At 47.2% G+C, this 15,965-nt stretch overlaps 1 protein-coding gene across 1 annotated transcript in view; it reads left to right on the top strand.

Moving 5' to 3' along the window:
• TENM4 (teneurin transmembrane protein 4) overlaps positions 1–15,965 on the top strand; it is a 410,796-nt gene that overhangs the window by 205,190 nt on the left and 189,641 nt on the right. The window contains exons 6-8 of the mRNA XM_047751949.1: positions 1,931–2,101; positions 8,759–8,973; positions 10,582–10,792. Coding sequence (XP_047607905.1) covers positions 1,931–2,101; positions 8,759–8,973; positions 10,582–10,792 — 597 coding nt within the window. The remainder of the gene's footprint in view (positions 1–1,930; positions 2,102–8,758; positions 8,974–10,581; positions 10,793–15,965) is intronic.

The following is a 15,965-nucleotide window of genomic DNA, read 5'->3' as shown; positions in this document are numbered from 1 at the left end:
TGCCTGGCACGTGGTAAGCACTCAAGCAATCAGAGTTTGATAATTGTCATAATTTTCACTAGCACTGCATTAGTTAAACATGCCCATCTGTAAACTGGGTCCAGCAGGGCTATGTGGGATTAGATGTGATGAATGCAAATTAGCCAGAATGCAGCCTGGTGCACAGTTGGTCCTCAGTAAACATAATTACGATGGGCCTTCAGACCTCTGTCGACCCTTCCCATGTTCCTCTGGCCGTCTGGGTGGGTCAGCCCCCTCTCCTCTGGGCCTTCTAGTCCTTCTGAACAGACTTTGTTCCTTGCCTGTCTCCTTACTTGACTGGGAGCTCATGGAGGCAGGGGGTGTCTGACTCCTTTCTGGGCCTCCGCATCAGCCATGGGTCCTGGTGCAGAGTGGGCTTTTAGAAAATGTCCATCAGCTGAACTAAGGAGTGATGCTACATGCAGGATGCTGGGGGAGTCTGGGCCTGGGGTCCTTAACTCTGTGTGTGGCGAGTCAGGGAACGTGTCCCAGAAGAGGTAAGTATGGACCATGGATAAGCTCAAGTCTTGAATCCTCAGTGGGATTTAAGCAGCCACATTTTCTGCTAAATGGCAGACCTTTTTGGAAAACGCTTCCAAGACTTTGAAGCGTTCTGTATTGCAGGGGACCTTGTCCATTCTTTGGTGTCTGATGGTCACTTCTAGACTGTTGCACAAGGCTATTGAGCAGTTATCACCTTGGAAAAATATTTTTAAAACAGAAATGCAGGCACATGAATCACAACGCAGAAGACTAAGCACTGTACGATCACGGCCAATGTACATGACAAAATCACAAAGTTGCACAAAATCAAAAGGTATGACAGATACGCAAAGAGCAGCAAATTGTGCTCCTATCCCAGACCCTCACCATCGCCTTCCTTCAGAGGGTACAGCCACGATTATCAGTGCCTTTCATATCTGTTAAGAAATATTCTCTACATATGCAGGAGTTTTAATTTTACCCGAAGGTAATGTATCAGATACACTGTTCTGCATGTTTCAATTTTCCTTCCAGAGAAACAGAAACAAAGAGCTTCCTCACCCTTTTTTATGGCTGTGTACAGTATATAAATACAGCTTATCTAGCCCTTATTGATAGATTGGTTTCTCCTATTTTGCTATCACAAACAATGCTACAGTGAATAACCTTTTATATATATCATTTAATGTGTGTATGTGTGTGTGTGTGTGAGCATATCCTGGAGGAGAATTGGAATCTCCAAGTTCCAGAGTAAAGGGTATGTGTGTTTTAAATTTGATAGCTTTTGTCAAATTGCCCTCTACAGGGCTTGTACCAGCTTAGGCTCATGCCAGCAGAGTATGAGTTATTTCCTGCTCTCTTCCAATACTGCATATTTTCAACCATTTTTGATCTCTGCCAAAGCATATGTGAAAAATAGTATTTCAACTTACATTTCTTCTACTCCGAGGGATGTCTAGAGTCTTTTCGTGTGACCAAGAGCCGGTTGCATATCTTATTCTGTAAACCGTTCCCATCCCCTGGTCTGTTTTCCTACTTGGGTTATTGGACTTGCTTATGATTTGTAGGAGGTATTGTTACATCAAGGAAATTAACCGTTTGTGATACACAATGCAGTTTTTCCCTCTGGATGGTTATTTGTCTTCCAAAGCAAAAATCCGAGACCTGAAATTCCCCCACCCCTGCCCCTCTCCCCACTCGACTAGACTGTAAGCCCTCAAGGGCAGAGGCCATGCCTTGATCATCTCTGCGCCCCAGTCCCTTACGTATAGCTCAGTGCAGCAAGAGCTCTCTTCAGGGGCTCTTTAATGAACTGAACTGAACTGAATTCCTGTGTTCCCCACCCCACCCCGCCCTCCCCTATGGCTTGGGAGTTCCATTTCCGCCTCCTGCAGAAACAGATGACTTTTCTCATTGCTCACCACAGCCATGCACCTGTTTGGCCTAAACTGGCACCTGCAGCCGCTGGAGGGGCAGATGTATGAGATCACGGAGGACACAGCCAGCAGTTGGCCTGTGCCAACCGACGTCTCCCTGTATCCCTCAGGGGGCACTGGGTTAGAGATCCCTGACAGGAAAGGCAAAGGAGCCACAGAAGGTAGGGTTGCTGTGTTGTCCGTGTCGTGAGTCCTCTGTGTCTGCCTTTGAACCGAGGAGACCTCCATTCTGCGCGCCATGTGCCTGACTCACAGCTCCATGCTCTGATGCTTCCTCCATCCCTCTGCACTCCACGCCGGCTGCCAGGCCACCTGTGTCCTCATTGCAGTTCCTTGTCACTGTGAGCTCATGGCGGGGCTTGGGCAGGGCTCATGGTGCTCCGCAGCGTCCCATCCCACGCCTCGAGGGAAGGATCACGGGCTTTCACGCTGCTGGGTGGCTGTCTTTGATTGGTGGGATCATGATGAGCCTTCCGGGGCAAGCTCATGGGATGAATGGGCGTCTCCTGGAGTGGGGTGTGGAAAGGTGGGTAGAGGGTGGGCTGTGACGGAAATGCCCTGGGACCCTTGCCGTTTAATGACAGCACCAGTTCACCTGTTCTGGCAGTTTCCAATCATGGGACCTTGAGCAAGTCACATAATTTTCCGGAGCCCCAGTTTCCTCATCCACAAGACCAATAGCCACTAGTACTTGTACAGTATGTTTGTTTTCAAAGGTTTTTTTTTTTTTTTGGCTTGTTTGTTTTTGTTTTTCTGTCAAGAGCATTTCACATTTAATCCTCACAGAGATCCTGTGAGGTAAGTGTAATTATACCCATTCTAGGTGTAAAAACTAAGGATCACACTGATTGAGTGACGTGGCCAGAGTCACGTAGCCAGTAGATGATGGAATGTGGGACATGAGCCCAGGTCTGTGTGACCCCAGGGCTCTTGCTGTCCCCACGGGTTGTCCTCCCTGACTCGCCTCGAGGGTTAATAGACCCTGAAGGAGACATGGATAAGAAATCCCATTGTGAAACGAAACACGTATTTCTCTACCAAGCATGGAGGTGGTGGTGACATTTGTAGCTGGGCATTCTTGAATGGGACCTCCATGCACTCACGGTCTGAATTTCTTGGGAGGGGGGGTCTTTCTGACATGCTGTCAACACAGATTCTTTCCCTATCAGCCAAAGAGTGGCAGACCCACAAAACTTGGTACCGGAAGGCACGTCTGAGCTCGTGGGCCAGTTTGATTGTCATTCTCAATGGTGGGTCCATTCCTCCTCCGCTGACACACTCTGTCTCTGGTGTTACCTCACTAGGCAAAGTGGTCTCAGCTGCCTCCAGCCTTCACTGCTTACATCTCCTTTCCTCCTTTCTAAGTTAACTTTGGGTCATGACTTCTGAGCTTCTCTGTCCTTTCCTGGATTTACCTCCTTGGACTCAGTGTGGTTAACAGGGGAGCACCTGCTTGGCTGGAGGAGCCATTCATGACCTCTGAGTGGTCCTGAAGGCCACAGTCAACTCTTGACCATGGTCATCTTTAAGGGAACTGAGGCCCTTTCCTCAGAACCAAATCAGAACCTGTGCTTGCTATTTTGAGGGGCAGAGTCAGTCTTCTCCTTTACAAAATTTTAAGACTTAAAACACGGAATAACTTCTGTTTTCTTTGCTTCTTAACAGCATACAAAGGGAGCATGAGTGGGGCCATGGAAAGGGCTCTGGGATAGGAGTCAAGAACGCTGAGTTCAAGTCCAACTGCTGCTACTTGTGATGACCTTAAGCAAATTCCTTGAAAAGACTTTGTGGGCTTCCCTCTCCTCTTCTTTAAAAGGAGGTTATTGAGCTGTATTATCTCTAAGGTCCATTCTAATTCATGAAGTCTGCATTTGAAATTAGTAATAGAATCATCACATGACTAACCAGATTGTTCTTTTAGAATTTTTTTTCTGGTTGGCCCTGTCCATGGTTCTGCATGTTGGCTTATGAGTCCCATGTCAATTTATGTATCAGATGCCTTAGGTACATAACATAAAAGAAGACTGTCTTTAGATCAGTGTCCGCAAAGGCAGGTGGAAGATATGTTTAACCCTCAAGGATCTCATTTAGCAAAAGGTATTTTTCTCTTCATGATCTCCATCAAACATTCTTTAAACAGGAGTTGGATCTATCTAGAATCTCCCACTCTAATGAAATTAGTTAGTGGGTTGTTTAGATCTTGCTTTGTTTTTCCCAGGGAGCAGGAGGTGCAGATAAGAGACAAAATAAAATTGCATTCAGCTTATTGGTTTACTTTAATTGGAGTATTTTTGCTTAAAGGGATTATCTGTCATTACTAATGCAAATGGAAATCCTGTTTATAAAGCCCTAAAATGCAATGCAATGCTGGAAAGTGGTCAGCATCAAAAGCGATTACTGTGACAAAAATTACGTCCGTCTGGCAAAACCAAAGACAAAGCCCCCTATGGTTTATGTGAGACCACATGGTTCTTAATTTCTTTTGCCTTGGTCCAACCAAGGTCTACTCAGTTTATGTTTTTAAGTGTGATGTTAAAAATCAAGTTCCTTAGACACATCTCAAGGGGGACAGTCTTTAACCCCGATGGGAGTGCCTATTTTCTGTCCCTTCTGAGGGTACCAGAGAGGAGAGCTGATTCCAGAATTAAGATTAGAGCCCCATTCAGCAATGTTAGGGAAAGCAATGGGGTAGATGGGAAGAGGCTAAACGGGCCTTGGAGCCGGAGGGTCCAAGGTTTGAATCCTGGCCCTGCCGTTTATTGGCTCTGTTAACCCATGAAATTCCTTCTCCTTTTGGCCTTAGTCTCCTCATCTGTGGAACGAGAATTGGTGACACCTACTTTTCAAAGACTAGTTGTGAAGAAGCACTCAACCAATGTTAGTTCTTCTCATCGTCCATTCAGACCCCACGCCATTCCACATTAGTTATTAGAATCTCAGAAATCCAAACTAATTAACCTTTTCCCCTCAAAGATCCCACAAAGTTTGGGATGTTTTTGAATATTTTAAAAGGTATATATTTTTTAATTCTGCAAATGAAGCATACGATGAGCCCAGTATTTTAAATGTTCATTGTGTCTTTGAGAATAACATCAAACTGCAATTTATACTCTATTTTCAAAGTGGCTCTAACCATTTCAGGGTTGTCATGAGACGGAAACCAAATACAGCAGCTTTTCCAAGGAAAGCCACAAGAACTTATGTTATGCATTAATGGAGAAGGGGGAAGAAAGCATGGAATAAACAAGCATTTTTGATGGTTTAATTGGTGGGCTAGGGATAACATTTTCTTCTTTCTGCAATGAAATCAAAATTGCCCATCAGTTTGAACCATGCAAATTGCTGTACACAGGCTCAGCTGGCCTCTCCAAAATGGAACAGCTTATTTTGATAACCAAATAAATTTCAAACAGTTGCTAAGGAAACTAAAGAAGTCTTTGTGAAAGTTATTGTGCTGAAAAGAATCAAGAAGGTGGAGGGAGGGGGAGAATGTTGGTTGATTAGGAGCCTAGAACCTATGTCCATAAATCTCAGTTTGGGAAAATAAACACTACGATTTGGAAAGTGCCTGGGATTTCCATTCTTCCAAATCTCCCTTATCTGACTGAGCTATCCAATCATTTCAGCAATTTGTTGAGAAATTTCTTTTATAGACATGATTGCATATTTCTACAGCATTGCTATAGGAAGCCTGGATCTATGTCTTTGCAAAGAAAAGAACTGTTACCAGTAGAATGTGCCCGTGGAACCTCATCGTGCTGTTGGGGGGTCCCACATTCGGAGTTAAGCTCCTTGTGCTGTTTGTTCAGCCTTTGGGGTACCTACCAATTGTAGAGTATCCCTCTTATGAATATCTTAAGATACTGTTTCCCTTTAACTTTGGGGTCTGCTACAGTTCCAGTTAGACCCCTAGCCTGAGAACTTCCATATGCCACAAGTGCGGCCCTAAAAAGAAAATTAATTAATTAAATAGAAATAAACCTAAGCTCCAGTGTGACCATCACAGACCCCACCAAGAAAGTCCAGGTCCTGGTAGGGGGTGTGCTTTAGACCAGAATTGACTATTTTTTATATCATTGTATACACACCAAAGATTTTTTTTTTTTTCCCGACCAGCTTTGGTGAAATACTAGCAGAGCTAGAAGAAAATAGTGCTATTTGCCGTTCCTCTCAGCTAAGAGCCAGGAGCTAGAGATGGGCCCTGGCCATCTGCCTCTACGAGGATTGAATCTTGAGCTGCTGCAGCTGCTGACCCTCAACAGCCCTGAAAGAGCTGGGCGTGGAGATGAGGAGTGGGGCACTCTGGGCTCTGGGAAGTCGGGCAGGACAGGTCTTCAGATGGTTGGGTATGGTCAGGAGACCATGCAATTTCTTGCATCTCCTCGTATCTAGAAAAGCACTCAAATCCTTCCTGGCAACGCCTGCTCCTCGTGACTAGCGGCACCTTTCTGCAACACGTGCTCTCACTTGCATGTGCCTCCCGCTTCACCAAAACCTCATGTCCACTGACCTTCCCCAAACCTCTTTGGAGCAATTCCTCAGAGCTCTCTGAAATTCTGCCTCCTGGGCCACAGTCCTCATTTTGTACCAAATACAACTTAGCGCACACCTCTCACGTTGTGCATTTCGTCTTCCTTAGGCCTCTGGGGCCTGCAGGCCTCTGGAGAGTCTCTGGGCCTGGCCCCTGACCTGTGCAGCTACAGAATGTAGCTGATACAATAATTGTCTCCTAAAAACAGGCTCACGGAAAGAGAAATGACCTGTGCAGCATTCTCTCGCCACATGCCAACATGTGGGAGACGTTTTCATGATTTATTCTCAGACATAGGAATTATTTGAATGCAGACAATCCCCAAATCCCATCAGCTCTGACTCCCACCTACTCACAAAGGAAATGAGTCCTTGGAATTTGGAGTCTTGGGCTTATTTCTGTGCAATTTCTAGGGGTGAAAAGCTCAGAACTCATCCTGTACTCGTTTCCTGCTCCCTCCTCGTTCTGCTTCCCTGGCAGAACTACAAGCTAAAGGGTACACTATATTCTATGCAGACTATAAAAGGGTTGTGGTGTTGGGAACCCAAAAATCAGATAAGGGAGAATGTGAAAGCACTTCTCTGCCATCTTAATGCTTTGTGAATTTGGCTTCTGTCTTTGAACTTTGAACCACAGTGCCCGTGGTTTGTGTGTGTCTGCATTTTTAAGGTAAAAGTCTGGGGTACATACATGCCTTCCATAAAGGAATTAAAATGCAAGCTCTTTCCCATGCTAATGCCAGAATGCTAGTGGTACTTTTATGGAGAGCATGCATTTTAACTTTTTTTGTTGGCATATTTTTAATTAAAATAACGTTGAACGGTTCGAAGCTCAAAACCTGATTTTAGGAGTTTATAAGGGAATGATAACATATGGAGAAGTTTAACATTTAAATTGAATTTTATTATTTCAAACAGTAAAATATTTTATGACTACAACAGTGCCCTGCCAAGCTCCATTCCAGCATCAAATGTGCTTTGTAAGGAATCTTACAAAGCTAGGGGGAAAAAAAGTTACTTTAATTTCTTACTCCCCAAATGCTTTTTTATAAAAAGTTCCCACAGACGTGTTTTCTTTACAAATGGGTTCTCTCTCAGTCTCTGAAGTGTCTCTTCCAACATCTCTCACCACACAGCAGACCTTGGAACGGGGCTACCTGGCGGGTGTTTTCTACTGACAAATAGGATGGAGTCTGTTGGCTTGATCTCGGCTTGTCAGCGTCCCCAGGGTGGTCTTTGCGTGTCCCTGTCCTCCCCTCCTGCCTGCCCCCACCCCCACCCCCCTCAGAAGGCTGACGTCTGGCAGGAAGTTAGTGTTTATATTTTTCACATGTGAGTGTGTTTAATTACCAAGTAGAGGAAGTTTGATAAGCAGCCTTCCTTCCTGCCACTTGGGGTGCCCCCTGGAAAGCTGTCACTCTCCTGATTGATGACAGAATTGGACAAGAGACCTTATTCCTGGCTGCCCTCAACCTCCAGCAACCTGCAGGATTGGGGGCCCAGGTTGAATTTCCAAGTATGTCATAATCTTTGCAGCTGAACTTGAATAAGTCCCTTACCTTGACCCATAAGATGGATATGCAGAGCCCTCAGCTTGACCCGCTTTAGGGCAAGAAGGATATTCAGAGCCCTCCATCAGAGACAGAAGCATTTTCCAGAAATGTTTTCTTTGTTCAGTTGTCCCCTCTTCCTCATGTTCCCCAGCCCTGCTCCCGCTCTCAACACAAACCCTCATCCACACGTCCGAGCCTCAGATTCGACTTCCATTTATACATGACCTGGTGAGCTTGCAAAATACCTTCCTCCTCTTGGGTCCTGCTTCCCGCCACTGGGGGACCCAGTCTGAGATGGGACGTTAGGAACAACCCCTCGTTCCCTCTGTCTTTTCTATTTTAGCGTGCATGCTTTTAGACACACACACACACACACACACACACACACACACACACAGTTATTCTCATGTGGCTGCAAGTGATTATTTTTAGGATCAAAATATATCTTAACAAGCTGTAGAATTATGCAGTAAACAGATGGTCCTTGGGGAGGACCCATTCTCCTTTGGAAGTATGCATATTTTTAGCAGAACAATTTGAGCATCACTGGAGAAAAAAGGTCTGGGCGTTCTTCCTCCTCCCCGGGGCAGTCCGGAGGCAGGGAGTGGGGCTGGCAGCAGCGAGCAGAGAGGGGTCGGAGGCAAAGCAGAGCCCGGCTCCTTCAGATGCTCTGATCCCTCATTTCCCTTGTGCTAATGATGATGTTTTGTCTTCCCTTCCCCCGTGTCTTGGTAGGAAAGCCCAGTGGTTTCTTTCCAGAGGACAGTTTTATAGACTCTGGAGAAATCGATGTGGGGCGACGGGCTTCCCAGAAGATCCCTCCCGGCACTTTCTGGAGATCCCAGGTCTTCATAGACCACCCTGTGCATCTGAAGTTCAATGTGTCTCTGGGGAAGGCGGCTCTGGTTGGCATTTATGGCAGAAAAGGCCTTCCTCCTTCGCACACACAGGTAACCAGAACCCCACACGTTCGTACCCTGCTCGTCCCCAGGGGTGCCCACCTCAAATCTTCACTCGAAGTCAAGAAGCCTCGTGCCCACACCTGGATCCTTGAGCTTATAGGGAACGTCCTGTGTGTGGTAGCCCATCCATCCTTTGCCCTTTCTTAGACCCTCCCTTTCCGATCAATGGGGTTGTATCCTTGGGGCTTTTTAACAGGAAGGAATTTTAGGAATTCTCTCAACAGCCTTCCCACTAGTACCCTAGTCTCCTAAGTTTAGTCATTCAGGAAATGTCATCCAGAGAAAAAAGCAAGCCCTTTGGAGTCAACAAGAGGATGCAAGCCCTGGGTTTGAATCCTCTCATCATCCTCTCAGAGCGAGTTTCCTGATGCAGCTGATGGTGACAAATGAGACCCCTGTGTCAGTGCTCTTGTGAAAGATGGAGATTCCCATCTGGAAGCAGCTAGCGCAGGACCTGGCTCGGAGGACCAGGCTCATCGCCTGCATCCCTTCCTCTTGTAGGTTTTCCCACTTACCCAGACACATACACACCAGAAACACACACTAAGAAACTCAGCCGGGGTGGCTGACACATCCCCAGGCATGATGGGTGAAGAACAGATTTGCGTAAGGGCCTCCCAGCCCTGGGGTTGCAGCACTAAGTCGTAAGCATCCATCAGATGCCCCCTGGCCAAAGGCAGTCTTCGCAGCCCCATTGTTTACTTAATTTTTAGGAAAAAGCTGGATCAGTACATTTGCGAAGGATGGAGTTGCGGAAAAGTTGAGAGAGCCTGGGCCCCTGCTTTCTCTGTAGAGCTGTGGTGCTGGTCCTGGATTTCATGTCCCCGGAGATTTTCACATGAGACAGAATAAACGTCTGTTTTGTTTTTCTAACAGATAGACAGGGAGATAATGGTTCGCTTTGCTTGCCAGTGGGTAGGCCGGTAGAACGGCACCACCTGCCTGTTGTGAGCTTAATGTGACTGGCTTCTCTCCAGTCTCTCACCCCTGCAGGCTTGGATCCATTAATTGGCAATTGCGTTTGAGACCGCACGTCATTATTCATAGGATTTTGAGCTAAGCCCCAGTTTAGTTCCCCTAAAACTGCTCCCTAAAACTGGATTGTTGAGAATGGGCCATTGACCAAAGGAAGATGAATGTAAAACAAACTTCACCGGTGCTTGACTGACATTTAAGACACGTCCTGTGCTCCAGTCCCAACCCCAGAGCTCCAGGATTCCCATCTGCATGGAGCTGAAGTTCCAAGAGTCTTTAAGGCTGGGTTTCTGATTGTGTGACCACCCCCCAGGAGAAGCACGGTTTTCTTGGTGCAGACTGCGCCAAAGATTCACCACGCATGCCCCAAATTAAAATAAAATAAGACTTAAAAAGAGTCCACTAATTATGCTCCACTCGCAGGAGAACCGGGAGACTTTACTGTGGGAAAACAGGGTCTGGGCGAGAGCTGGAGCTGGTTGGTCCAACCTCCCCGTGGCTCTTGCCTCTTTTGCCCCTTTCAGGTTGTGTTTTCCCCATATCCTCCCGGGGAGAAGCCTGAAGAATCCAGCATCTTGGTGAAGCAGATGCACTGCTAACTCTGTTCTCTTTGTACTTTAGTTTGACTTTGTGGAGCTGCTGGATGGAAGGAGGCTCTTGACCCAGGAGGCACGGAGCCTGGAGGGACCCCAGCGCCAATCTCGGGGAGCTGTCCCCCCCTCAAGCCATGAGACTGGCTTCATCCAGTACTTGGACTCAGGAATCTGGCACCTGGCTTTTTACAATGACGGGAAGGAGTCCGAAGTGGTTTCCTTTTTCACCACCGCCATCGGTAAGGAAGCTCCACCCCTCCGGGGTTTGTGGGACGCTGTCTCTTCGGGGAGAGGACACGTAGGGGTCCTGGAGGTTGAAGCTGACGAGGGGATGGGTCTTGCCCAGAGCTGCAGCTGCCACCTGGAGTCCAGCATGAGGCCATCCTGACAGGGCTTGCTGGATAGGCCTGGAATGAGATGTGGGGAAACGGGGAGAGGGTGATGGGAGGAGCTGGAAGGCCACTCTGGGCTGGCACCTGAGCCCAACACCATTGCCCCCGCTGCCTTCCTGTGTTCCCTGTGCGCTAGTGTGTGGACCAGCTGCCACGTTTCAACACCAAGGGGTGAAACTGACAAGGAGACAGGCACCCTGGATAACCCGCCTCATGGAGGCAACATCTTTTCTTGTCACTTCTCTGTGACCCCTATATTTGTCTTTATACCTGATTTGTTATTTGGGTTTTTGTTTTTTTAATGTGTGCTTTTGTTTGATTGTCTGGTGTGCTTCTGGAGCCAACAACCCCCAGCCAACGAGAAAAGCAGATAAAGGCTTGGAGAGAGAGAGGGAATCACGGTACAAAGGGCTGGATGAACCCTGCGATCAGGCAGATTGGGGCTTTTTGGGGAACAGAAGTGTCCTGAGCTCTGGTGGATGGTGAGCCCCAATGTTTTAAATGAGTGTTCGGCACCTTCGCGTGTCTCCCGTTCAGTTCCAGGGTGCCGTGGTCTCAGTGGTTCAGGTCAGAAAACATTTTGTCTGAGTTTATATCAGAAGCACAGTGATATAACCTGGAGATAAAATACCTCTACAGGAAAATAAAACTTCCAGAAAGACAGGACTCCACTAACCAGAATGCTTGGGAATGGATTCTGCGTCATGAAAAGTTTGAGTTCATCTCAAAACTCAGTCTCGGTCCTTGGCTGGGAGTCTCTCTGACATGAAAAGTAGAATTGAAAAAAAAATCTCCACATCTGATCCTTCATCCCTAAACCTCTCGCAAGATTTTGGTTCTTCCTTCTAAAGAGCAGACGTCATTTTCAGGCCATCTGCCTCTTATTTGCAATTGTACCCTTAGCATCGAGGCACAGAATACTTTCCTATTAAAGACGGTGCATAGTTTATTTATAAGGTTCTGCTCTGACTGCAGGCTGGACATTCTAATTCTACCCTCTTGGCAAAGTGAGGGGGTGGGGCCGGCAGGCTGCATCATCTCTGGTTTAGGAAACAGCATTGTGTGCCGTCCTTGTTTTGGAAGTGGCTATTCTAGACACCTGTGGGTCCCCTAGTACCAGAGAGCAGGGACTTGGAGATAAGCTGCTCGGCACCCCCCCACCCCCCTCACTCAGCCCAGCCCTGACTACAGTGTCACTTGGGCAATAGGAGAATGCGTGCGGGCCTGGCCGTTCTTCTGCTCAGGCCCCCGTTGGCAGGACTGTTTGCTGCAACGTCTGGGCAGCTGTGGTGCAGTTGGTTTCCTCCTCTAACGTATTCTTTTGAGGTGAGCGGAAAGTATTCTCACGTCTGAATCTCTCCCACTCATTTGTGTTTTATCCCTGCACAGATTCCGGCTCTTGGTTCCTTTTTTTTTTTTTTTTTTGTCTTTTTAGGGCCACACCCATGGCACATGGAGGTTCCCAGGCTAGGGGTCTAATGAGAGCTGTTGCAAATTGGCCTACACCACAGCCACAGCAATGCCAGTTCTGAGCCGCGTCAGCGACCTACACCACAGCTCACGGCAACGCTGGATCCTGAACCCACTGAGCAAGGGCAGGGATCAAACCCGCAACCTCATGGTTCCCGGTCGGATTCATTAACCACTGCGCCATGACGGGAACTCCAGCTCTTGGTTCTTGGAGAACCTGGCGTGCGAGGCTGCAGCTCGATGGTTGCGAGTGACCTGGAGGTGGTGGGTACAGCCTCCTTCCGTGCCGTGGGAGCGGCCAGCCCTGGTCCTCACCAGCAATTAGGCTGACACTTGGCAGGTCTGCCAGGCTCCAGGCTCTGTTTCTTTCTGCTTTCTGGACATGGTGGTTTCCGCTTAGGGACGTGATGATCAAGTCGTTAGTCATCGCGGAGTGAGCAGAGTCATGGTCTCACAGCCCAATTTCTCTTAGGTTTGCTTCACTCAAGGCAGAGGATCGTGCTTGCTCAGAACTCAGATCTCCAACCATCAGAATTCTGTGTTTTTAATAACTGAGCACAAATATGAAAGGATATTCATACAAACCCCCAAAGAAAGCTACATTTAATTAGGATGTGCCACTCAGAGAAGGAAAACATAGGTACGGTTAGGCATCCGTGCCAACTCTTGGCTTGTCAGCACTTGCTGACCTGTTTTGTCGTAATTAAGGAGAGGGTCTGGCTTTCCCTCTGGTTCTCCCGTTCTCACCTAAATGATGAAATCTTGCTTCACCTTCCTTAACCCTACAGTGTCTTTCAGAGCAGATAGGCTGCCCCGTGCTGCTCTGAGTTGTAGGAACCACCTGGCTTCTGGGTACAATGCAGGTGCTACGTCAGTCGGTCTCGCTTCTACACTCGGTGACCGGCTGCTCTTACCTGTGGCCCACTCTTTAGAGGCACAAGACGTTATAGTATCTTATGGAAAGGGCCTCAAATACGGTTATACAAAGGGATCCCCTGGGAAGTGAGTCTCAAACACACATTCCTGGGCCTTTTCAATGTGAGCCTGATGAAGAGCCAAGGTGGTCCCAGTTCTGGTGGTCGGTCTCCTTTCTAGGCACCGCCTTCTAGGCACTGCTTTCCATTCCTTCCCCCGCCCCCCACCACTGTCCCACGTTAACCCCGCGACCACAGTCACGTCACCTCTCTGAGCCTCCTCTTTCTTGCCTGGAAGATGGAACAGTCATGGTGCTTGGCGCCCACACTGAAGATCGAAGGGAGTGCATGCAAAGAGCCAGCCCAGGCTTCGACCCCGGCAAGTGGCTCATGTTCTCGCCCGCCCCTTCCCCCGTTCACCTTTCTCTCGCTGGCTTGTCTGTCTTCCTTCAAGCTACAGTGATTGTTTAATGAATACCTTTTCGTTTCCCCCTTAATACAAAAACAGACGGACTCTGACGTTGCTATTAATCCCTGTCTCCCCGAGAGACCCTGGCTTTGAGTCTCAGCTGTCCGTGGTCATTGCCTGTGAGCTAGGAGTTGTAATTTGTCTTGGCAGGTTAATTAAAAGTTTAGGTCTTGTTTTAGTGAAGTCACGATGGTCCCAATGTACCCTGGTAGCTCTCGGGCTTGCCTAAGACCCACGTTGGAACACGCCCCTCCCTTCGTTCCACGTCCAAACGCAGAGCCAGACGATCTGCGATGTGAGGATCCAGAGTATTTACGTCTGTGTGGAATTAAGTCACGGGAGAAATAATTGTGTTTAATTTAGCAAATGGCTATATTGTGTGCGTTTTTGCTTTTCCCTCCATTTAATGCAATCCAGCTGATGATTTTAAATTCAATAAGTGTATCTTGGGCCTTGAAAAATATCTAAAAGCACTTTACAAACTGACTACACAAATATATACACATGGAGACTCGCTGCTGACATTGCTCCCTCTTAACAGGATACATTTTCTCTCTCTCTCTCTCTCTCTCATACACACACACACAGGCACACACACGGCGTGTGCACACAAACCACTGAAACCAAGCACATTTTAGAATAAAACGAAGCAGCTCTTTGCAGAAAGAGTACCTTTCCCCCCACACGGAGAATTTGAAGGTAATGTCGTTTCTTTTCGGGCTCCATTTGGGGGTAGATAACCTTGCTGACCCCGAGTAGTGGATGAAGTAGGAAGATGTGTGCCAGTAGCTAAAATACAACTCACCATTGTCACTTCCCCGGGGCCTTAAGTACCTTCTCTAAGCCTGGCAGCAGCTCCACGAGGCGATCGTTTTCATTTTTTTCATCACCCCGTGTTGTCAGTGAGGAAGCTGAGGTTCAGGGATGTTAAGGGAAGAACTAAGACTTGAATTCGTATCTGTCTGACTGCCCAGCTCATGATCGTCCTTCTTTAGCCATCTGCTTCTTTTCCAAGCTCAAGCCCCCTTCTTTGGCTGTTACAATTACTTTGTTTTCCACCTAATCATTTTTCGGTAGAAGGAATGTGCCTCCTGTGTTTAAGGGACCACGCTTAGCTCTTTTCTATAGGTAAGAAAAAACGTCACAAAAACCTTAGACGATGCTATTTTCCTCTCAACTCTACACATGAAGAAATTAAGACCCAGAGAGTTTAGTTGACTTGCCCAAAGTCACCCAGTTAGTAAGGGCAGTGCTGGGATGGAAACTGGGTCTTCAGGAATTTCTTTGTGGCTCAGCGGGTTAAGAACCAAACATAGTGTCAGTGAGGATGCACGTTCGATCCAAGGCCTCATTCAGTGGGTTAGGATTGGGCGTTGCTGCAAGCTGTGCATAGGTTGCTAATGTAGCTCAGATTCTCTGTTCCTGTGGCTGTGGCGTAGGCTTTCAGCTGCAGCCCTGATCGGACCCCTAGCCTGGGTACTTCCATATGCTACAGGTACGGCCCTAAAAAGAAAACAAATGAAAGAAACTTTGTCTTCAAATCCCATGCTCTGTCCACTGTGCCACAGTGTCTTACTATTAAATATTTTGTTTCTATTTTTATTATATAGGACATAATATCCCCTTTATTAAATAATTTGCCTCCAATATAAGTAAGCATCTTAAATCAACTCAGGAAATTTTCATGAGATGTCGTTAAAAAGACCGTGAAAAAAAAAAAAAATCTCACGGCATTCACAACTTTAAAAATAAAAATATTTTGGGCGTTCCCATTGTAGCTCAGCGAGTTAAGAACTTGACTAGTATCCATGAGGATGTGGGTTCAATCCCTGGCCTTGCTCAGTGCGTTGGGGATCTGGCATTGCTGTGAGCTGTCATGTGGGTCACAGACTTGGCTTGGATCCCACGTTGCTGTGGCTGTAGCATAGGCCGGCAGCTGCAGCTCTGATGCGACCCCATATGCTGCAGGTGCAGCCCTAGAAATACAAATAATAACAATAAAAATATGCACCGCTTGCAACCGCAGGACCTGACAAGTCAATAGTGCAGTGTTTTGGGTCTCCAGGTGGCGTCTTATCTTTTAATTTTGGTTGATGCTAAGGCGTAAAAGGACAGATCGCCCTGACGTTGTGGGAATATGAGCAAAGCTGGAAAATAACAGAGGTGC

Source organism: Phacochoerus africanus, chromosome 11 (genome assembly GCF_016906955.1).
Source record: "Phacochoerus africanus isolate WHEZ1 chromosome 11, ROS_Pafr_v1, whole genome shotgun sequence".
Classification (NCBI taxonomy): Eukaryota; Metazoa; Chordata; class Mammalia; order Artiodactyla; family Suidae; genus Phacochoerus; species Phacochoerus africanus.
The sequence above is the reverse complement of the archived record's forward strand: the minus strand, read 5'-3'. Positions and strand labels throughout refer to the sequence as shown.